Here is a 23,968-nt window from a genome sequence, read left to right as displayed (position 1 = left end):
GTGATGCCATCCAATCATCTCATCCTCTGCCATCCCCTTCTCCTCCTGCTTTCATCCTCCTGCTCTCCATCTTTCCTAGCTTCAGGGTCTTTTCTAATGAGTTAGTTCTTCGCATCAGGTGGCCAAAGTATTGGAGTTTCAGCTTCAGCATCAGTCCTTCCAATGAATATTCAGGACTGATTTCCTTCAGGATGGACTGGTTGGACCTCCTTGCAGTCCAAGGGACTCTCAAGAGTCTTCTCCAACACCACAGTTCAAAAACATCAATTCTTCAGCGCTCAGCTTTCTTTAGTGTGAATTTATTTATAAGGTGGTTATTTCACTTCTCGGTGGGACAGGAAAGGCAAAGGTTCTGTTTACACTGCACCAGTAAGAGATGCCTGTGGGGCTGGCTGGTTTCAATCACACAAGTGTTTAGCTTAGACCCAGAGCTGCAGAATACTCTGAACTGATTCAGCACCAAAAACAGAAAGTTTGTCAATTTTGGGCAGATGACTCCACCTTCCTTGGGACTCATGACTGCATTTCAGGCCAGAAGGGAACCAGCAGCTCTGTGTGGGAAGTCCAACGCTTTGCAGACAAGCTTGCTCCTCCCTCATTTTTTTCCCCTTTCTTTCTTTTCTTTAATTGAAGTATTTAGTTGATTTACAATATTATATTAGTTTCAGGTGTACAGCACAGTGATTCAGCATTTTATAGATTTTACTTCATTAAAAGTTATTATAATAAATGTATATTATATAACATAATATATACAGAAGGACTATACAAAAAAGATTTTAATGACCTGGATAACCACGATAGTGTGATCACTCACCTAGAACCAGACATACTGGAATGTGAAGTCAAGTGGGCTTTAGGAAGCATCACTACGAACAAAGCTAGTGGCGGTGATGGAATTCCAGTTGAGCTATTTCAAATCCTAAAAGATGATGCTGTGAAAGTGCTGCACCCAATATGTCAGCAAATTTGGAAAACTCAGCAGTGGCCACAGGACTGGAAAAGGTCAGTTTTCATTCCAATCCTAAAGAAAGGCAATGCCAAAGAATACTCAAACTACCACACAACTGCACTCATCTCACATGCTTGCAAAGTAATGCTCAAAATTCTCCAAGCCAGGCTTCAACAGGACATGAACCATGAACTTCCACAGTCAGCTCCTGGTCTTGTTTTTGCTGACTGTATAGAGCTTCTCCATCTTCAGCTGCAAGGAACATAATCAATCTGATTTCAGTATTGACCATCTGGTGATGTCCATATGTAGAGTCTTCTCTTGTGTTGTTGGAGGGTGTTTGCTATGACCAGTGTGTTCTCTTGGCAAAACTCTGTTAGCCTTTGCCCTGCTTCATTTTGTACTCCGAGACCAAATTTGCCTGTTACTCCAGGTATCTCTTGACTTCCTACTTTTGCATTCCAGCCCCCTGTAATAAAAAGGACATCTTTTTTTGGGTGTTAGTTCTAGAAGGTCTTGTAGGTCTTCATAGAACTGTTCAACTTCAGCTTCTTTGGCATTAGTGTTTGGGGCATAGACTTGGATTACTGTGCTATTGAATGGTTTGCCTTGGAAATAAACAGAGATCATTCTGCCGTTTTTGAGATTGCATCCAAATACTGCATTTCGGACTCTTCTGTTGACTATGATATGGCTACTCCATTTCTTCTAAGGGATTCTTGCCCACAGTAGTGGAAGGGGATGACAGAGGATGAGACAGTTGGATGGCATGACCGACTCAATGGACATGAGTTTGAGCAATCTTCGGGATTTGGTAATGGACAGGGAAGGCTGGCTTCCTGCAGTCCATGGGGTCACAAAGAGTTGGACACGACTGAGCGACTGAACTGAATCCCGGACCGTAGTCTGTCCCTCCTCACTCCCCTCTCCCACTGGTAACCACTAGTTTGTTTTCTATTTCTGCAAGTCTGTTTCTATTTTGCTAGATACATCCTTTTTTTTTTTTTTTTAATGTGGACCATTTTTAAAGTCTTTATTGAATTTGTTACAATATTGCTTTTGTTTTATGTTTGGGTTTTTTGGCCCTGAGGCATGTGGGGATCTTAGCTCACCTGCACCTCCTGCATTGGAAAGTGAAGTCCTACCACTAGACCTCCAGGGAAGTTCCTGCATTTGTTCTATTTTTTAGATTCTACATCAACACGTGGGCACTAAACCACATGCTACTAAAAATCCCAGTGGGTTAACGAAGAAACCAAAGCAGAAATCAGGAAACACCCTGAGACAATTAAAATGGACACACAACTTAAAAAATCTAAAATCTGTGGAACTCAGCAAAAGCAATTCACAGAGGGACGTTTATAGTGATACAAGCTGAACTCAAGAAACAAGGAGCATCTCAAACAGACAACATAACCTACGACACCCCGCTCTCTCTTGCCTTTCTGGGATGTATGCGAGGGGCCACCAGCCCGTCACTCACACAAGCTGTCTGAGGTTAGCGGAGGAGTCCTGCACCTCTCCATCTTCCCCTCAACTGTACGAGCCCTGGTGGGGGGTGGCTACGCTGGTCAGACCCAGGCCTGAACACCGTGGCCCCACTGGTCATGGGTTGTGGCCTGGCTGTGTCCCTCCTCCCACTTATCCAGGAGGGAAGCAGGTAGGACACACCTTTAAAGAATGACATAGCCATAGGGCGTGACACAACGCGGTCCAAGATGACGGAAGACACAATTTCCAGTGAACCCTACGCTTCAGCATACCCTCATTGTAATGCATTGCCATCTAAATGACACACCCACAGGTGCCAACACAGTTCTGAAGCCAACCATCAGAGGCCAAAAAGTGGGCAGTGGCCCAATTCCTGGAAATCCCCACCCCTTCCTGAAATAGTTGGAATAACCCCACCACTCATTAGCCTATGAAATTACCCAGCCCATAAAAAGTAATCACCCCACCTTCTGAGATGACCCATACTTTGTCTGTGGAGTGCATTTCTCTCTAAATAAATCCACTTCTTACCTATCACTTTGTCTCTCACTGAATTCTTTCTGCAATGAGACATCAAGAAACCAAGCTTCATGAAGTCCTGAGACCATGTGTGATCTCTGTTAAAAGACAGTGGGTTCAAGTCCCAATCAGAGTTACCTGCTTTTACTACCACCCATGGGGCTTCCCAGGTGGTGCTAGTGATAAAGACCAGCCTGCCAATGCAGGAGACATAAGAGGCTCGAGTTGGATCCCTGGGTCAGGAAGATCCCTGGGGCAGGGCATGGCAACCCACTCTAACATTCTTGTCTGGAAAATTCCATGGACAGAGCCTGGTGGGCCAGTGCCATGGGGTTGTAAAGAGTCGGACACGACTGAAGTGACTTAGCACACACACACACACCACCCATGAGCCCTCAGCGCAAACTGAGTGAGGCCCAACCTCCTTTCCAGCAAAACAGGTGACTGACTTGGCGGGGATCCCGCCGGTGTCCTGGGAACAAGGCTGTATGGAGCAGGGCTGTGCAGGGGGCGGGGCTGTGCTGGGGGTTGTGTGTCCTTTTTTTTTTTTTTAAATAAATTTATTTATTTTAATTGAAGGCTAATTACTTTACAATATTGTATTTTTACAATATTGTATTTTACAATATTGTATTGGTTTTGCCATACATCAACATGTATCTGCCATGGGTATATACGTGTTCCCCATCCTGAACCCCCCTCCCACCTCCCTCCTGGTACCATCCCTCTGGGTCATCCCAGTGCACCAGCCCCAAGCATCCTATATCATGCATCGAACCTGGACTGGCAATTTGTTTCATATATGATATTATACATGTTTCAATGCCATTCTCCCAAATCATCCCACTCTCTCTCTCTCCCTCTCCTACAGAGTCCAAAAGACTGTTCTATACATCTGTGTCTCTTTTGCTATCTCGCTTACAGGGTTATCATTACCATCTTTCTAAATTCCATATATGTGTGTTAGTATACTGTATTGGTGTTTTTCTTTCTGGCTTACCTCACTCTGTATAATAGGCTCCAGTTTCATCCACCTCATTAGAACTGATTCAAATGTATTCTTTTTAATGGCTGAGTAATACTCCATTGTGTATATGTATCACAGCTTTCTTATTCATTCATCTGCCGATGGACATCTAGGTTGCTTCCATGTCCTGGCTATTATAAACAGTGCTGCGATGAACATTTGGGTACATGTGTCTCTTTCAATTCTGGTTTCCTTGGTGTGTATGCCCAGCAGTGGAATTGCTGGGTCATAAGGCAGTTCTATTTCCAGTTTTTTAAGAAATCTCCACACTGTTCTCCATAGTGGCTGTACTAGTTTGCATTCCCACCAACAGTGTAAGAGGGTTCCCTTTTCTCCACACCCTCTCCAGCATTTATTGCTTGTAGACTTTTGGATAGCAGCCATTCTGACTGGCGTGAAATGGTACCTCATTGTGGTCTTGATTTGCATTTCTCTGATAATGAGTGATGTTGAGCATCTTTTCATGTGTTTGTTAGCCATCTGTATGTCTTCTTTGGAGAAATGTCTATTTAGTTCTTTGGCCCATTTTTTGATTGGGTCATTTATTTTTCTGGAATTGAGCTGCAGGAGTTGCTTGTATATTTTTGAGACTAGTTCTTTGTCAGTTGCTTCATTTGCTATTATTTTCTCCCATTCTGAAGGCTATCTTTTCACCTTGCGTATAGTTTCCTTCAGAGAAGGCGATGGCACCCCACTCCAGTACTCTTGCCTGGAAAATCCCATGGACAGAGGAGCCTGGTGGGCCACAGTCCATGGGGTCGCTAAGAGTCAGACACAACTGAGCGACTTCACTTTGACTTTTCACTTTCATGCATTGGAGAAGGAAATGGCAACCCACTCCAGTGTTCTTGCCTGGAGAATCCCAGGGATGGGGGAGCCTGGTGGGCTGCCATCTATGGGGTCGCACAGAGTTGGACACGACTGAAGCGACTTAGCAGCAGCATAGTTTCCTTTGTTGTGCAGAAGCTTTTAATTTTAATTAGGTCCCATTTATTTTTACTTTTATTTCCAATATTCTGGGAGGTGGGTCATAGAGGATCCTGCTGTGACATATGTCGGAGAGTGTTTTGCTTATGTTCTCCTCTAGGAGTTTTATAGTTTCTGGTCTTACATTTAGATCTTTAATCCATTTTGGGTTTATTTTTGTGTATGGTGTTAGAAAGTGTTCTAGTTTCATTCTTTTAAAAGTGGTTGACCAGTTTTCCCAGCACCACTTGTTAAAGAGATTGTCTTTTCTCCATTGTATATTCTTGCCTCCTTTGTCAAAGATAAGGTGTCCATAGGTGCGTGGATTTATCTCTGGGCTTTCTATTTTGTTCCACTGATCTATATTTCTGTCTTTGTGCCAGTACCATACTGTCTTGATGACTGTGGCTTTGTGGTAGAGCCTGAAGTCAGGCAGGTTGATTCCTCCAGTTTCATTCTTCTTTCTCAAGATTGCTTTGGCTATTTGAGGTTTTTAGTATTTCCACACAAGTTGTGAAATTATTTGTTCTAGCTCTGTGAAAAATACCATTGGTGGCTTGATAGGGATTGCATTGAATCTATAGATTGCTTTGGGTAGTATACTCATTTACACTATATTGATTCTTCCAATCCACGAACATGGTATATTTCTCCATCTATTAGTGTCCTCTTTGATTTCTTTCACCAGTGTTTTATAGTTTTCTATATATAGGTCTTTAGTTTCTTTAGGTAGATATATTCCTAAGTATTTTATTCTTTTCATTGCAATGGTGAATGGAATTGTTTCCTTAATTTCTCTTTCTATTTTCTCAATATTAGTGTATAGGAATGCAAGGGATTTCTGTGTGTTGATTTTGACGTTCTTCCAGGTTTTGCACTGCTCCTCACCTGGCCCACTCGGCCCCTACCTCTCGAACAGATGCTGCCTCAGGTAGAAGTGTTTTCCTTCAGCCCCTGCAGGTGTCCCCTGCAGGTTCCAGCCAGTCCCCACAACACAGCAAGGGGTGACAGCTCTTCTTTGCTTGGGGGCCTTTGTTTGGGGGCTGAACAGAGGAAGAAAGGCAGTTGGTGTCCACAAGTGCAAGTTCAGGCTCAGAGATCTCTCTGTGGGCAGCACTCCATGTTGAGGGTGTGTGTGTGTGTGTGTGCAGGTGTGTATTTGTGTGCAAGTGTGTGGGCTTCCCAGATGGCACAGTGGTAAAGAATCCACCTGCCAATGTAGGAGACACAAGAGACGTGGGTTTGATCCCTGGGTCAAGAAGGTCCCATGCAGGAGGAAATGCCAATTCACTGCAGTATTCCTACCTGGAAAATTCCATGGACAGAGGAGCCCAGCGGGCTATAGTCCATGGGGTCACAAAGAACCAGACACAACTGAGTGACTGAGCATGCATGCATACACATGTATGTGTACAGGGGTGGGTGTGTGTATGTGTGGGTACGTGTGAGCTATGCAGGTTGTAATTTCCAAAACTAAAGTGGACTTTTTCCTCTTGGCACATTCTTTTATATGAAAAAATTTTACAGAAGCATAAAAATGAAATCATATTTAGCTACAGTTCCAGTGGATTGCCTTTGAAAAAAAAGAAAAAAAAATTACCTTCCATGAAATTAGGGCTCTTCTAAGAAACTCCAACATCCACAGCAGTAAAGATACCAGCTAAAGACAAACTTGGCCGATGGTCAAATGGCTGGAATGGTTACAGGGCTCACTGTGGTCCAGAGCACGTTGGTCAGGGGAAGTTTCCACCCTGGTGCCCTCCTCAGAGCAAACCCCCAGCTCCTTGCTCAGCATCTTTTCCCTGGTTTCTCAGAGTCTGTGAGCTCCTCAATAGCAGAGGCCATTTCTTATTCATCTCAGCATCCAGTGCCCAGACTGGATGCTGTAGGTGCCCCCAAATTGTCTAAGAGCATCTGAGACAGTGTCCTGGGTTGGTGGGAACATAGATGGCCCTGACTCAGTGCTTTGACCTTCCTGAGATTCAAACTCTTCTCACTCTGCTCCTTCACATCTCCAATGACCTCCAATCAGAGCCTGATGTGAAGAGCCGACTCATTAGAAAAGACCCTGATGCTGGGAAAGATGGAGGGCAGGAGGAGAAGGGGACAGCAGAGGATGAGATGGTTGGATGGCATCACCAACTCAATGGACATGAATTTGCACAAACTCCAGGAGATGGTGAAGGACAGGGATGCCTGATGTGCTGTGGTCCATGGGTCACAAAGAGTCAGGTACTATTGAGTGAGTGAATAGCACCAAGGCCTCCCAGCCTCCTTGGAGACTCAGGCTCCAAGTGGACTTGGGAGAGGGCCATATTCGGAGCAATCCCCAACCCCCTTCTGAGCTGAAGCCTCCTGGGAGCTCCGATGTGGGGGTGCATGTGGGGGCCTTGACGGTGTGGCTGTGGTGCGAGCCCTCACCCCTGCCTGGAAGCCCCGGGCAGAAGATGGGATTTCCCACTCACTTACAGTGAGGGTGGCACTTAATACCTGTCAGGTCTCCTCACGAGTAGACACCACCATGGCCAAGGGAAAGGTGGCCGTGTGAGGGCTTGGGTCTACCAGCTTCTATGACAGTGTTGGCCATTATTCTTAATTACTGATAGAAATGACCAATTTATTACTAGTATGAAGAGTGTGATCCTCCTTGTAGTTGTACCATGATGGGGAATCCAAGGTAGTAGTCAGATCAGATCAGATCAGTCGCTCAGTTGTGTCCGACTCTTTGCGACCCCATGAATCGCAGCATGCCAGGCCTCCCTGTCCATCACCAACTCCCGGAGTTCACTCAGACTCACGTCCATTGAGTCAGTGATGCCATCCAGCCATCTCATCCTCTGTCGTCCCCTTCTCCTCCTGCCCCCAATCCCTCCCAGCATCAGAGTCTTTTCCAATGAGTCAACTCTTAGCATGAGGTGGCCAAAGTACTGGAGTTTCAGCAGTAGTGTTTTGTTTTTTGGAAAATTCAAAGATACAGATTATTTTTTTGTTTTGGTCACACCTTGCGGCTTGTGGGATCTTAGTTCCCTGCCCAAGATTGAACCCAGGCCCTTGGCACTGAAAGTGTGACGTCCTAACCACTGGACTGCCAGGGAATTTCCAAGGATGTTGTTGTTGTTTAGTCGCTAAGTCATGTCTGGCTCTGCAACTCCATGGACTGCAGCCCACCAGGCTCCTCTGTCCATGGGATTTCCCAGGTAAGAACACTGGAGTGGGTTGCCATGCCCTTTTCCAGGGGATCTTCCTGACCCAGGGATCGAACCCACGTCTCCTGCACTGGCAGACAGATTCTTTACCACTGAGCCATCAGGGAAGCTCCATTCTCAAGGATGTAGATTCTTAATGAAGACATGTCTCCAAAGATCCTCTAGTCACCTCCTGAGAGGGTGGCCAGTGTGGGCACAAGGATCTGCACTCCTTGCTTAACCCCCAGGTCTCCCCCCAGCTCTTCATCTCGGCGGGAGAACCAAGGTCACAGCTAATATCTGAAAGCCCAGGCTTGCTGATATTACCCGGGACCGGCTGCTGTTGGCTCCTGAACCATGGCCGCTGTTGGACTCAGAGCCCTTCCTTACACTGTTGCCTATCCCGACTGCCCTCTCCACCTAAGACTGCATCTCCCCTTTAGACCCCCAGCCTGTGACTCCAGGCAGGGGAAGGGCAGGTGGCTGATGGTTCTGATAACTTCCTGGAGGTCCCATTTCCTGGGAAGCCTTTTGTAAATCCCTCCCTGCTTCTTCCAGTTTGGGTCAGTGCCCCATTGCCCTAAGACATGAGCCCTCTCCCCCCAACACACCCCACTCCCAGTCCTTGAGAGCAGAGCCCCACCCAGGCACAGAGCAGATGCTCAGCAAACACTCAGGCAACAGAATCAAACCTGTGAGATGCGCTCTGGGCAAACATGGAGGTTGCCCCACAGAAGGCAGGTGCCCTGGCACCAGGCTCTCTGCTGCTCCCACCGGTGTCTGCTGTATCTGCACCAGAGGACCCTGAATCGGAGGGGAGGGCTTTGTGATCTGCCCTCCCACTGCACACAAGTGGCCCGGGGAATCCCTCGATTTTCTCCTCCACCTTCCCTATCTCTCTAGGAGGAAGCAGTGACCCCAGAGGGCCTTCGAGGGCATCTTTGCCACAGAGAAGCAGGCCAAGGCCCAGAGAGCAGGCAGACGTTCAGGGTTGTTGGGTGTTAGTGCACTCTGGGGGCCCCTCTTCAGATGCAGCTGTAGAATTTCAACAGAGGTGGGGCTACATAGCAGATGTGTGTGTGTGTTAGTCACTCAGTCGTGTCCAACCCTTTTGCAAACCCATAGACTGTAGCCCACCAGGCTCCTCTATCCATGGAATTTTCCAGGCAAAAATACTGGAGTGGGTTGCCATTTCCTTCTCCAGGGGATCTTCCTGACCCAAGGATCAAACTCATTGGGGCCCAAAACCCCTACATAAAGGTTTGGGGTGCTGGAGGGAGCTGGGGAGCTGGGTGGGCAGGGTCAGGGGTGCCCCTGAAAGCTTCTAGAAACCTGGGCATATACCTGATAGGCAGAAGCTGATGAAAGGAAAGGTTAGGTGTTAACACTGTGCCTTAGTGGGATCCCCCACGCTCTACCCCACCTCCCTCAGTGGTCCCTGGGAGCAGCCTTGGGTCAGCTCGGGCCAGCGTGGGCCCCTCCCCAGCACAGGCGCATCACTCCAGGGCCCAGGAGTCTGCGTGTCCCGGTGAACTTGGCCAGGCACAGAGGGTACAATGGGGAGTGATGGCTGTAAGAATATCAGACAGAAGTCCCTCCCCCCGCCCCTACACCCCTTCAGGTGGAGCAGACCTTTCCCCTGGCTCGGGTCCAGCCATCACCTGGCCACATTGATGATGGATGGACCGAGGGGCCCTCCATGTGACACCTGCCCCCTCACCTTCAGCCTTAACCCAACAGGCAAACTGTGCCAAGGCAGGGCCCCGGGCCTCTTTCTCCACGGAAGCTCCAAGGACAGGGAACATCCCTGTCACCCCCTGTGGCAGGGGCAGCCTTCTCTGGCAAAATCCCCAAGGACGCCACTGGGGATCGGGATTTTCTGCAGCCTCTCGCCCTGACCGCTTCCCACCACCGAGAAGGCCTTCTGTTTCCTCATGGGAGTGGAGCCCGCGCGCCACCCAGTGGAGGGCTTGGATAACTGCACCGACCTCTCAGTTTTCCACCTCTATCTGGCTCCTTAATTATTTCCCCTTAAAAGGCGTCTTGAGCTTCCCTGGTGGCTCAGTTGGTAAAGAATCTGCCTGCAGCGCAGGAGACTCAGGTTCGATCGTGGGTTGGGAAGATCCCCTGGAAAAGGGAACGGCAACCCACTCCAGTATTCTTGCCTGGGAAATCCCATGGACAGAGGAGCCTGGCGGGCCACAGTTCATGAGGCTGCAAGAGTGGGACACAGCTGAGTCATAAACCACCACCACCGCAAAAGGCGTCTTAACACTGAGAAGAGAAATAATTTCACGACCTTAATGGTGATGGAGTCATTTCCTATGGTTGCTGGAGAAAAGGCCCTTAACTCAAGGGGGCCCTGGTGCGTTCCTGCGGAGTTTGATGATGCAAGTCTTTAATGATCCCACTCACAGGGATCACAGGTTTCATCCTGCTGGCGCCACTGCGTCTACAGGTGCCCCAGAGCTGACCTACACCTTGCAATAACTTGCTCTAAGTACACCTGAACCCAAGTACATCTTAATCCATCAGCACCTTGCCATAACCCCTCTTGACATATCTAATCTTGCGTAACTGCTTCTTAATGTGGTGCACCTTAATGTTACCCCACTTCCGCATAGCTACACCTTAGCCCGCCTGTGTGTGTGTTAGTTACTCAGTCGTGTCCGACTCCTTGCGACACGGACTCTAGCCCACCAGGCTCCTCTGTCCATGGAACTTCCCAGGTAAGAATACTGGAGTGGGTTGCCATGCCCTCCTCCAGGGGATCTTCCCCACCCAGGGACTGAACCTGTGTCTCCTGCATTGGCAGACGGGTTCTTTACCGCTGAGCCACCAGGGAAACCATTCTTACTGAAGTGGAAATGATGCCACAAACCCAAACGCTGGAGCCAGATGTGGCATCTCGGGGCAGCTGCCCGTGAAGCAAGGCTGGGTGTGCTGGGCCTTGGACTCTCCATGGGTTGGGGGCGTGGGGTCTCAGTACAGCTGCTGTTGGGACCTGTGCCGTGGTGTCCAGCCCCAGTGGTGAGGTCACAAAAGAGACGAGCTCCAGGCGTCACACTGTAGAAACCACTTTTATTTGGATGTGACTGCTCAGGAAATACTGAACATCCCACACAGATGACGGGCCAGAAAGTCACAGATGAATGGTGACTTTTCAAGCTATGGGGTGATTAGAAGGTGAGCCGTCAAGGCATGAAGCCAATTTTCTCTCCGGTGATCTCCCCGCCTTCCTGACCCTCTCTCCCCCAGGAGCAGAAAAAAGTTGATCCAAAACTGTAAGCCCTCAAACCGGCTCAGACAAATCACTCCCACAGAATAACTTATTGCATTTCAAAATGGCAGCAGGTCCACGCAGCTGGGGGCTGAGCACTGACTCTCCTCAGAGACTGAGCCAGACAGACGCCTGGACCCCCAGCACGGGGCCAGAACTGTCCGACAGCACAGCCTTCCTTTGAAAACAGTTCAGCGGGGGATCCAGCCCGTGGTTTACGTTTCTCTGTGTCTTTTCTTTGAGAATGCCCTGGAACACATGCCTTAGCACATCCCGGCCCCGGGAAGCCCTCCGCTGCAGGAGGCTGGCTGGACAGTCCAGGCCCCACCCAGCTGGACCACTGTGGGGAGGAGGCTCGCGAAAGAGCAGGGACCCTGGGATGGGGTCCTTTCCAGCCTCCTTGATATCCTCTGTGTGACCGGAGCCCAGAGGAGAATCCTGGCACGTAATGTCCTTCTTGCTTCCTTGATGGTCTTTTCTGAGGGACAAGGAGTGGGTCCCGCAGGCCTGCAGTTCTCTGAGCAGCCTGACTTACTGAGAATCGGAAAAATGGGTTGTAGCCTTCCCTGTCCGACCCCTCCTCCCCTCCCTGGTCTTGGTATATAACAATTTTGTGGTCAGTCCCTTATTTTCCCAAATCTAGATTTTCACAAATCTACCCTCAGATTTCCCTTGGCTCCTATAACTGTAGAGGAAAGAGGAAGGGGGCATGAATTGGAGTCAGGCAGTGTGGGAGGGGGTAGCGGGTTTGTACACCACTGCACCGAAGAGGCAGGATCCCGGGACAGGAGCAAGGTCTGTGGTTCTTCAGAACCGAAGGCGTTGACAGCACCATTTTGATTTTAAAAAAATAATGAAGGTTCTCATCAGTCAGCTGTGTGGACCCTCGTTGCCGAGGCAGATCCCCAAACAGGCAAGATGGTGGTAGACCTGGAATTTTCCACATGAGATGTTAGTTTTCTAGAAGAGCGAGGGTCATTGTCAGATAATCCCAAGAGACAATTACTTTCCCTGGGCCAAACAAAACAAAATGAAACAGCAACAAAGTCCTCCCCCCACCAGCCTTTTCATATTCATCACAATGAATTAAAATGTCCAAGCAGATCTGCCAGCGTGTGATTTCATCGCTCAGTCTGAAAAGATGGTCTGTGGATCCCGTGATGTCATCGTTGGTAAGCTGTTTATCATCCAGATGGCGAAGGCTGAACACCAGTTTTGGAAGCTGACACTCCTGGTTTTGAAAGAGCATCTTCCACGTCGGCTGGTCCCCTGCTTCTTCAGTGGTAATAGATACTGAAGGCATGCAGGATGTAGAGCAAGGTGGTGACGAAGGCAAAGAACTGGAAGAGCCAGGGAGTTACTGCCTTAGAGATGCTGGCAGTCACTACCTGCTCCCAACCCCACACAGGCCCATGGCAGCCTGGATGGCCCTTGTTTTGACCCTGCTTCACCCGCTGTCTGCCAGAGCCCTGCCTGGCCTGAGGGCAGCAGCCACGGGGCAGCCCCTCCACCCCCTCGTCCCATGGTGGCTGTGCAGCAGGACTCTCGCCTGCAGACCTGGGCCCCTCTACCTGTCAAAAAGTGGGCCCGTCTCCACGCCCGCCCTGGGTGCCCTCGCCTCTTTCTGGTCACTCTCCCCTTCCTCCACCTTCAGCCACAGTCTGTGCTCAAACGACAGTTGCACTCACAGGTCCAGAACTCAATTCTACGCACCACCTCTTAGATCTTCAGAGGCTCAGAGGCCCCACAAGCTCTCTGGTCAAACTGAACTCCTGAGATTCCCTCACAAGCCCAGTTGATCCCAGGATCCTCATCTCGTCCAGCTAGTCAAGCCCAAAACCTGTGCTCCCCCCGACCCCTCCCTACCCCACGGCCATGTCCAAAGATAGCCCACTGCACTGTCTAATGATCTCTCAGTCCAGCGGAGGACTCCATCTTCACTTTGCCCCACCCTGTCCAATCACACTCTGTTTCATTCATTCATTCAACACATATCTTGTAAGCATCTGCTATGGGCTTCCTCGGTGGCTCAGTGGTAAAGAATCTGCCTGCAGTGCAGGAGACGCAAGAGAAGCAGAAGACTCGGGTTCAGTCCCTGGGTTGGGAAGATCCCCTGGAGGAAGGCATAGAAGCCCCCTCCAGTATTCTTGCCTGGAGAATCCCATGGAGAGAGGAGCCTGGCGGCCTAGGGTCCATGGGGTCACAAAGAGTCGAACAAGACTGAAGCGACTTAGCATGAGCATGCGTGCTTCAAGCACAACCATGGATCTAATGGTGAACAAAAATTCAAAAATTCCTATCCTCATGGAACTCGCATTTTAGTGGCACATGCATAAAAGACCCAAGATAAACCAGGAGAGAAGTAGGAGCTTCTACTCTGAGTGGGGCTGAGTGGCGGCCTCACCGAGAGGTGACAAGTGAGAAGAGAACAGAAGGAGGTGAGGGAGCCGGGAGCTGAGGCCCAAGTGAGAGGACCCAGGGACAGCAAGGAGGCTGGTGTGACGGGGCCCTGAGCAGGGCGAGCAGCACCCCGAGTGGCGGGAGGCAGAGTGGCGCTGGGCTGGGGGGCAAGGAGGCAGACAAGCAGGAAAGGCATCCTGGAGGGTCACTGCGTTGGCCTGGTATCTTTCTGACAAGGACGGCAGCACCCCATATCACACCCCCTCCTGCTGCTGCCCGATCCCTGGGGAGCCCGACTGACACAGGACTTTTCTGGCCACAGAGACTGGAGCTGATGGGCTGGGACCCAGCCTGGGCCTTAGATCTTCCTGAGAAGGAGTGAGGAGGGTTAGGAGCACTTGTGGGCACACAGATGCACGCTGCCGGTCATGTGAGTCACCTGCCACCTGAGGGCGCCATCCCCCCAAGAGAGGGAAGCAGCCACACTCGGCCTGGAAAGGCTGTCGGGCAGGCAGGCAGTGAGCCCGAGGTCCAGAAGTCCTGCTCGGCCCACACCTCGTCTGGACCACCTTGCCTTGGATTGCATCGGCCAATATGTAACCTCGTGGATGTCTGTCACTGAAATAGAAGGATGCAGGAACTTGAGCCGTGATGAGCAATTGAGCTCCATTCCATCAGCAAAGGGAGCCACTGAAGGATTTTCTTTCTTCATTTTTAAAATAAATTTTTATGTGGACCATTTTGAAAAATCTTTAGTTAATTTGTTACAATATTGCTTCTATTGTTTATGTTCTGGTTTTGGGGCCATGAGGTATGATGGTCTTAGCTCCCCGACCAGGGATTGAACCCACGCCCCCTGCCTTAGAAGGTGAAGTCTTAACCACTGGATTGCCAGGGAAGTCCTAAGGATTTTCAATGAGAGATGTGCATTTTGGAAAATTTGTGTTTTGGAAAAACATATTCTGAGGGCAGCGTAGTTGGTATGAGTGAAATGTTAGTCCCTTGGTCATCTCCAACTCTTTGCGACCCCATGGACTGCCAGGCTCCTCTGTCCTGGAATTCTCCAGGCAAGGATACTGGAGTTGGTAGACATGCCCTTCTCCAGGGGATCTTCCTGACCCAGGGATTGAACCCGGGTCTTCCTGCATTGAAGGCAGATTCTTTACTGTCTGAGCCACCAGGAGGAGAGATGACACCTGCACGAGGGCTTGGCACCCTGTGAGCTTGGGTGCCACCCAAGCTGACTGCCAGCACATCTGCATGCGCGCACGCGCTCTCACACACACACACACACACACACCCCCTCCCATCCCGCAAGACTCCTCCAGTCTGAGGATATAGGGTCATCTGTTCCAGAGGAGACAGAATCGAGCCCCTGGCTTTCCCCCCCGGTGGCGCCTGCCGTGATCTTTCCCAGCGCTCACCGAGGCCGAGCCCCTGGCTCTCCCCCCCGGTGGCGCCTGCCGTGATCTTTCCCCGCACTCACCGAGGCCGCAGTATTTATATAGTAGTTTTTCAGGTCCTGGGTCTCCGACACGATGGTGGCGTGCACTTGTAACACGGCGGCGCTCATGTACAGGATGCCCGTGGTCCCGTGATACAGGCTGTCCTGGAAAGATGCAGCAGAGGCCATGGCCACTGTCACACGGGCACGCAAGCAGGTAACGCCTTCTCCTCTGACTCAGCCCCTGGGCAGAGGGGGCCAAAGAGACAAGCCTGCTCCCGAAACTCCTGCTTTTTCCTTTCGCAGTGTTTCGAGTGAAATTTCTATGTCGTGAGCAATAGTGGATTAAATAAATGGCAATACCAGTATGAACCAAGATTTATTGAGTGCTTCTTCCCGGTCAAAGTGTAGGCTAAATCTTTTCCTCGTTTATCTCATTTAACCTTGTGAACTATGAGGTCGGTTCTATTTATCGTTAATGCCATTTTGAGGAAATAGAAGTCCAAGGTTAAAGTCAATGACCACAGGCTGAGCCAGGATTTGAAACCAGGCCACATTACCACCAAGCCTGTGCTCCCCAGCTGTTAGTGCTATGAAGGCCTGCTGTTTGCTGGGTGCTTTCCTAACTGTATATACTTGTGTCATTAAATCTTCACAGCTGATTTCATAAGGCAGCTACTAGTAACATGCCCACTTTAAAGATGAGAAAACCAAGGCTTAGCTGACACATGGCAGAGTCAGGCTAATCTGACTCTAGGTTCCATCCATCGTTGAACCTTTATGCTAAACTCTCAGCAGTGTCCTTTAACATCATAAGAATACCATAGTATTCTGGAAGGAATGTCGTAAGGCAAATTGGCATTTTGCAACCCCTAAAGAATATTCATCAGAAGATGAAAGAGGACATTGGAGAAAAGAGTGATGGGGTAAGGTTGTCACAGTGAAAGAAGGACCCCCAGTCACCATGTGTGACGTGACTTGGAGACGCTTACGACGCATCCTTGCCAGAAAGGTTTAACCCATTTCAGTTTAGCCTTTAGATGCGAACTTCTGGCTTACAGAAAATTCAGGGACCAGAGGAGCAAATCACACCAGGAAGAAGCAAACAAATCAAAATGTGGGCCCTTCTACAGCAGCGGTCCCCAGCCTTTTCGGCAGCAGGGACTGGTTTTGTGAAAGACAATTTCTTTTCATGGACCGTGGGTGGGGTTGGTTTCAAGATAATTCAAGTACATTATATTAACTGTGCAATTTATCTCTATTATTATTACATCAGCTCCACCTCAGATCATCAGACATTAGATCCCAGAGGTGGGGGACCCCTGGTCTACAGGAAAGCTGACCACCCAGTTTTTTCACCAGCAGGGAGAACCATGATAGTAAGAGTGTAATAGGCAGGAAGGCCAGGGGTCTCCAAATGGAGGAAATAAGCTGTAAGTGTCAGACAGTTGAAAGCAATGGCACCCCACTCCAGTACTCTTCCCTGGAAAATCCCATGGATGGAGGAGCCTGGTAGGCTGCAGTCCATGGGGTCGCTAAGAGTCGGACACGACTGAATGACTTCACTTTCACTTTTCACTTTCATGCATTGGAGAAGGAAATGGCAACCCACTCCAGTGTTCTTGCCTGGAGAATCCCAGGGATGGGGGAGCCTGGTGCAGCAGCAGTAAGCGGCAGGAGGAAACAAACAAGTGTTAGGTTTTTTCCCCCTTCTCTATACAAATTTAAAAAGAGGTTTCTCTTAAAATTCTCTGCTGCCATGAAGATACCAGGCTCCACCTGAACTTAACTTTTCTCAAACCTGGAGCTAAGCAATGCGTGTTTCTCCTGGAAATGTTTGTCTTAAGCTATGTTAATGAGCTATGTATTTACCCTAGACTCTGTCTTCAAGTCGGTTCTGCCTAAGACTCAGAACCAACTAGACAAACCAGAATGTTTTACTCATGCAAATGTTCTCTTAAGCTATGTTAATGAGACTGTTTTTGCTTGGAAACCTGCCTTTCTTCAAGAGTCATGTCAATCATTTTACGGCCTGGGACAACTCACCTTGGGCCAATGTTATCTCAAAATGCATGTTGTGGGTGAGGGGCCTGGTGCCAGTCTCTGAGTTTTGAGACATCTCCTTTCTCTAATTTCTTTCTGCTGATAGGTATATAACATACCACTTAAAGGCTAGCAGGGGGCACTCTTTCTGCCCCCTTCTGATGTCTATGTCAGAAGCGTTCTCTATCTCTTTTATACTTTAATAAAGCTTTATTACCGGAGAAGGCCCACTCCAGTATACTTGCCCGGAAAATCCCATGGATGGAGGAGCCTGGTAGGCTGCAGTCCATGGGGTCGCTGAGGGTTGGACACGACTGAGCGACTTCCATTTCACTTTTCACTTTCATGCATTGGAGAAGGAAATGGCAACCCACTCCAGTGTTCTTGCCTGGAGAATCCCAGGGACAGAGGAGCCTGGTGGGCTGACGTCTAGGGGGTCGCACAGAGTCGGACACAACTGAAGCGACTTAGCAGCAGCAGCAGCAAAGCTTTATTACACAAAAGTTCTGAGCGATCAAGCCTCGTCACTGGCCCCGGATTGAATTCTTCTCCCCCGGAGGCCAAGAATCCTGGTGTGTTTCGTGGTTCGGCAACCACCTACTGAAAAATAGATTAAAGGTACTCAAGAGTCACCACTGCCAAGTGCAAGTGGGCCTGTGAGGACCCTGATCAAACAGGCCTGTGAGGACCCTGATCAAACAGGCCTGTGAGGACCCTGAATCAAACAGGCCTGTGAGGACCCTGATCAAACAGGCCTGTGAGGACCCTGATCAAACAGGCCTGTGAGGACCCTGATTCAAACTGCAAAAACATATTTCAGTTATAATGGGAAAAAAACTGAAGTCACTCACTTGTGTCGGACTCTTTGCAACTCCATGGACTATAGCCTACCAGGCTCCTCCGTCCATGGGATTTTCCCAGGCAAGAGTACTGGAGTGTGTTGCCATTTCCTTCTCCAGGGAATCTTCCTGACCCAGGGATCCACCTGGGGTCTCCAGCATTGTAGGCAGATGTTTTTACTGTCTGAGCCACCAGGGAAGTGGCTGTGTTATAATGGGGGACAATTATAATTTTCCAGAACTGTGACCCGTGCCTTTGATGATAATGAGGAATTATCATTAACTTTATGTAAGTTTGATAATGTAAGAAAGCTTGTATAGTTTTTGGAGGCATTCTGCAGTGAAGTGTGTAGAATGGAATGACATGGTGTTGGGGATTTACTTTAAGATTCTTTAGGGGAAAAAAAAGCTAGGTGAAGCAAATGTGATAAAGTCTTGAAAATGCTGGAATCTGGGTTATGGTTACATGAGGATCCATAATATCAATACAATCCTCCCTACTTCTGTTTTGAATTGTTCAATAGAGAAATATTTCCAATGGTTATCAGGATGGTGTGATGACATGAAAAACATTTAATGGATGGCATAATAATAAATGAAAGACTCTACATCTAAAATGATTGCTTCAGTGAGATTTATACATTTTGCATAAAATTTGCCAGGAATAGGGAAGAATGAATCGTGATAGGTGATTGTGGTTAGACCTTGAGATCGGGGTTATTCTTTTCCTACTATATTTCTTTCAATACCGCTCAAATTATTTTACCATAAATTAAAATTAGAGGGGAAATACGTCAGGGTGTGCTTGCTACGGGAGGAGCTGGGCTGTGCGTATATTACCTACAAAGGGAGGCAGTGGAGGGGAATACAAAGCAGGAGGATTCCGGCAGAGGAATGCTTTTATTCCCATCTAATAGTTGTTGTTGTTTAGTAGCTAAGTTGTGTCTAACGCTGCAACCCCATGGACTGTACTCCGCTAGGCTCCTCTGTCCATGGGATTTCCCAGGCAGGAATCCTGGAGTGGGCTGCCTTTTCCCTCTCCAGGGGATCTTCTCAACCCAGGGATCGAACCCCTTGTCTCCTGTGTCTCCTGCATTGGCAGATGGATTCTTTACCACTGAAGCCCTCTCGAATAGGTGTTGTTCAGTTGCTAAGTCATGTCCGCCTCCTTGGACTGCAGCATGCCAGGCTCCTCTGTACCTCACTATCACTTGGAGTCTGCTCAAACTCATGTCCATGAAGGAGGAAACAGACAGAACAGGCTCCACCTTGAAAGCAGGACTCCATGATGGGCCGGACTGTGGACTTTGAGCTCTAGGCCTAGTATCTATGGAAACGACATACCAGTGGAAAACCAGACCCCCGATGAAGGAGCCTCTGGACTCTCACCTCGACTCTCTGTCACCTAAAAGAGTATGGTAATTATCTCTGTAACAGAACCAAGTCGTAAATCCCATTATGCTTTGGGGGTATCGCCACAGGCCTATTGATAAAAGTCCACTGTTTAACTATCTAGGCTTATGACACATGAATCATGGGTTAACTTTGATCGTATCTCTCTTTTACCTTGTCCAGACTAGTTTCAGGGAATTTGGGGAGGTGGGTTTGAGCACGTACACTTAGGGTATGTAAGGTTTTACAGAAACTGGTCGGGGTCCTTGGCTAAGAGGAGACCACCTTGGGCCCACTGGTGTAATAAACTGCTCTCCACTATCTGCATTGTCCTTCTGAGTGAGTTTGTTTCCTGGAACGGGTGGCTACAGCACATTGAGTCGATGATGCCATCCTACTCTTTCATCCTCTGTTGCCCCCTTCTCCTCCTGACCCCAGTCTTTCCCAGCATCATGATCTGATAGTAAACACTTTCAGATGAAAGGTTGAGATTCCCTAGGGGCCCAGCCCAGGAAGCGGCTCTGGTTCCTCCTCCCACCCGGGTTTGTCCTCAACCACGCCCAGGACGTTGGTCTGGGAGGAGCCTCAGGCCCTGGGACTCTCTCCCTGATTCTTACCAGAATTTTCCAGGACTCATATCTTTTGTAAAATCCAAACACATAAGACAACAGGAGCATCAGGGAGATGAGGAAAGAGGTGAGCGAGACGTACATCACCCATCCTTGTAGCAGCGGGCTTGCTACCTGCGTGGCTGCCACCAGGATCCAGACCCAGACCCCAAATATCTGTAAGAGAAAAGCACAGAAGAAGGCGCTTTAACGGCTGGCATGAGTGTGATGCTCTTTGCATATTTCCCACCTCTGTCCTCCTCTGGATTTGGTTAAGCACTCTTCAGGGGCTTCCCTGGTGGCTCAGATGGTGAAGAATCTGCCTGCAATTTGGGAGACCCGGATTCGATCCCTGGATCAGGATGATCCCTTGGAGGAGGGACTGGCTACCCACTCCAGTATTCTTGCCTGGAGAATCTATGGACAGAGGAGCTGGGGGCTACAGTCCGTGGGGTCACTAAGAGTGGAGCACGACTGAGTGACTAACACTTTCACTTTCATTTTTGGTCTTCTACAGTTTGTGCAATGGGGATACAGTGTGTTGAGGTATGGACATTTTTTATTAAATATGCTTGTCTTCATTTTATATTCAATCTGATGATCCCTTTGTCTTGGTCTTGAGAGCCTGATTCTGTGGTTTGTGGCTTCTGTTAATATTCATTCCTGTTCACCTTTTCCCTCCTATATTTGTTGAAGGTTGATTGTGATCATGACTGTAGGCTTAGCTCAGTTCTAAATGATTCTTTTAGAGACTTTCTGTATAAAGGGCTCCACTTACTTCTGTCTGGCTCGGATGAAAGATACACAGCTTTCAGGTCCTGGGACTAGCAGCTCTCATCTTACAGATAAATGACATAGACGCAGATATGGGGCTTCCCAGGTGGCTCAGATGGTAAAGAACCTGCCCGTAATGCAGGAGACCTGGGTTTGATTCCTGGGTCAGGAAGATTCCCTAGAAAAGGGAATAACTGATGACTCCAGTATTCTTGCCTGGGAAATCTCACGGACAGAGGAGCCTGGCAGGCTACAGTTCATGGGTTGCAAAAGAGTGGGACTCGACTGAGCGACTAACACTTTCACTTTCAGACATAAATTAGTCACCCCATCCCTTATGGGGCTCCCACTGCTGTTGTCCTAGAGGCAAAAGCACTTTTGAATTTGTGGAGAATTCTCAGGCTTTCCGAAGCGAAAGGCAACAGGAGGAGAAGCCAGAAGAGACGGGGAGTGGACCACAAGGCAGGGCTTCCCAGCCTCCTGCAGGGTTGGAAAGACCCCCGGGAGCCTGGCTGCCTCTCACAGCACACTGCCCCAGGCCTCAACAATCTCCAGGTGAATTGTGGAAGCCCTAAGCTGGACCCGGGACTGCCCATGAGCGAGCTGGGGCCGCCTCGTTCCAAGCAGGAAGAGAGGAACAAGAGCCGCTGTCCTCCTGAGCTGGGCTCTTGCGTGTTGATTGCAGTGACCAGGTGGCCGATGCCAAGGGAGGTGCCAGAGCATGGCTTGGGGGCACCTGCCAAGCACCTTCCCCACCAAGCCATGAGAAATGCCTGAAGATGCTGGCCCACTGCCAGTACCCAAACAATGCTGGTTGTTAGTTGCAATGGCATTCAGGACTTAGTGACTGTGGAACCTATAAAATTTTACACTCACATGAGACCTCTGAGGGCAGAGAATGGTCTGTGCCATTCACCGATGATTCCTGGTGCCCAGCCCAGGGCCTGGAGAAAAGCAGGTAGGGAGGGTGTCAAATAGCATTCTTTGGAATGACTCAGTGATAAACCCATGGGCTTCCTGCTGGTAAAGAGTGCACGTGATGCAGAAGACCCAGGTTCAGTCCCCGAGTGGGAAGATCCCCTGGAGAAGGAAATGGAAACCCACTCCAGTATTCTTGCCTGGAGAATTCCATGGACACAGAAGCCTAGTGGACTACAGTCCACGGGGCTGCAAAGAGTCGGACACAACTTAGCAACTAAAGCACCGCGATGATAAACCCGCCACCACGACCTCTCGTTCACTAGGGGCTTTAGAGTTTATAAAGCGCATTCACAGAGGTGCATTCACACTGGTGGTCCAGCGGCTAAGAGTCCAGCTGGACATTCAGGGGACATGGGTTCCATCCCCGGCCCAGGAAGACCCCACCCACATGTCTGTGTACCTCAACTACTGAGCCCCATCTTTAGAGCCTGCACTCCGCAACAAGTGTAGCCCCCACTTGCTGAAACTAGAGGAAGTCCACACACAGCAATGAAGACCCAGCACCAAAAAAATAAATCTATAAATAAAATGCATTCACTCAGATGGCCTCATTTCATCTGTACAGGAATTCAAACTCCCATGGGCTTTCTACAGAGAGCGGCCACTTGATACCTGCTGCCTCTTACTGCCAGCTTCCCTGCCTCAGCCCTACCAGGCCCATCAGTGCTGGCAAAGGGTCTCCCCACCCCGGCTCCTGCCATCAGAGGCCACCCTGGGCAGACACTGCCACACGCGCCCCATCTATGTGTCCACACTTCATTCTCAAAGTGTGTGAGACGCTGCCCTCCTGGGGAGCATCTGGAGGAAATGGAAGGAGGGACTGAGGTCTGAGGCCGTGTGGGACATAGAACGGGGCGCTGGTGGGGCTCTCCACCTCACCAGATTTCACGCCCCAAGGTGGGGCCCTGAGCATTTGGGAGAATCTACTCAAATTGCCTCTTCTTCTTGGCATAAAGGTTGCACAATCAGCTTTACGCAAAGGAATGTTATTCACTTTTTATTTCCACACCCTCTATCTTCTGAACATTATAAGGAAACCAAGGCCAAGGCCAAACTCCAGGTGAATTTAAAACCAGTGGAGTTTGCTATCCTGTTTCTGTCTCAAGCAGCCTCGGTTGGATTCATTACAGGGAAAACAGTTTTGAATATTTATCTTGACTTTTTTTTCTAAATTTATATTTAGCTTTCCAAATTTGCTTGGCAACCTAAATCATTCTCTACTTTTAACCCTCGGTTTTTGATATCTCAAGAGCTGGAGATATTTTTAGATGTTGGGGGCTGGCCTTCAACGTGGAAGAAGATTGTATTAAAGCAAGTGTATTTCAAGTACGATTTTGGCAGTCTGTTTCTTAAGAACACAGATTACTCACCTGTGCATTTTCTAAAGGTTGAACTGAAACTGGAAGGGATCACTTAAGGGAGGGTAGAACTTAATAAGTTTATTTATTACTCATTCTTCTCTACAACATGGAGAATAGGCCCCTCACATTTAGAGAGCTGGTTAAAGAGCTAGAGGATGAGAACTGGGGTAACAGCACCCAGATGCAGTCAGGAGCAATGGCCAATTCCAGATCGGGGCTGGGGAAGCTGACATATCATCAGAGCAGACCGAAAAATATATTCAAAGGCTCTTGGGCTTAGGTCAGAAGGACTCAGAAGGCTGCTGCTGACTAAAGATGGGGCAATTTGACCTTCAAATAAATATAATAACGACTGTGATTGCGCCTAGTCGCTCAGTCTTGTCCGACTCTTTGTGACCTCATAGACTGTAGCCCGCCAGGCTCCCCTGTCCATGGGATTCCCCAGGCAAGAATACTCGAGTGGGTTGCCATTTCCTTCTCCAGGGGATCTTCCTGACCCAGGGATCGAACCTGTGTCTCTTGCATTGGCAGGCGGGTTCTTTACCACTGCACCACCAATGGATTGGACTGTATCAACCAGTTGAAATCCATGAGTTGAAAATGATGCTTTTTAAAAGGTCTACTTTGGTCATTTTTGGAGGATGCTTATTATTTCGGAAGGCAGTTCACCACTATACCGCCAATAATTATTCTTTTGAAAAATGCT

At 48.9% G+C, this 23,968-nt stretch overlaps 1 protein-coding gene across 1 annotated transcript in view; it reads right to left on the bottom strand.

The window, feature by feature from the left end:
• Positions 1–11,204: 11,204 nt before the first annotated feature.
• Positions 11,205–23,968, bottom strand: part of LOC109565720 (mal, T cell differentiation protein like) — a 33,035-nt gene continuing 20,271 nt past the window's right edge. The window contains exons 3-5 of the mRNA XM_019969626.2: positions 20,156–20,323; positions 15,307–15,429; positions 11,205–12,760 (exon numbers count right to left, since the gene is read on the bottom strand). Of these exons, the coding sequence (XP_019825185.1) occupies positions 12,698–12,760; positions 15,307–15,429; positions 20,156–20,323 (354 nt within the window). The 3' untranslated portion in view covers positions 11,205–12,697. The remainder of the gene's footprint in view (positions 12,761–15,306; positions 15,430–20,155; positions 20,324–23,968) is intronic.

The sequence above is a fragment of the Bos indicus genome, chromosome 11, assembly GCF_029378745.1.
Source record: "Bos indicus isolate NIAB-ARS_2022 breed Sahiwal x Tharparkar chromosome 11, NIAB-ARS_B.indTharparkar_mat_pri_1.0, whole genome shotgun sequence".
NCBI lineage: Eukaryota > Metazoa > Chordata > Mammalia > Artiodactyla > Bovidae > Bos > Bos indicus.
The sequence above is the reverse complement of the archived record's forward strand: the minus strand, read 5'-3'. Positions and strand labels throughout refer to the sequence as shown.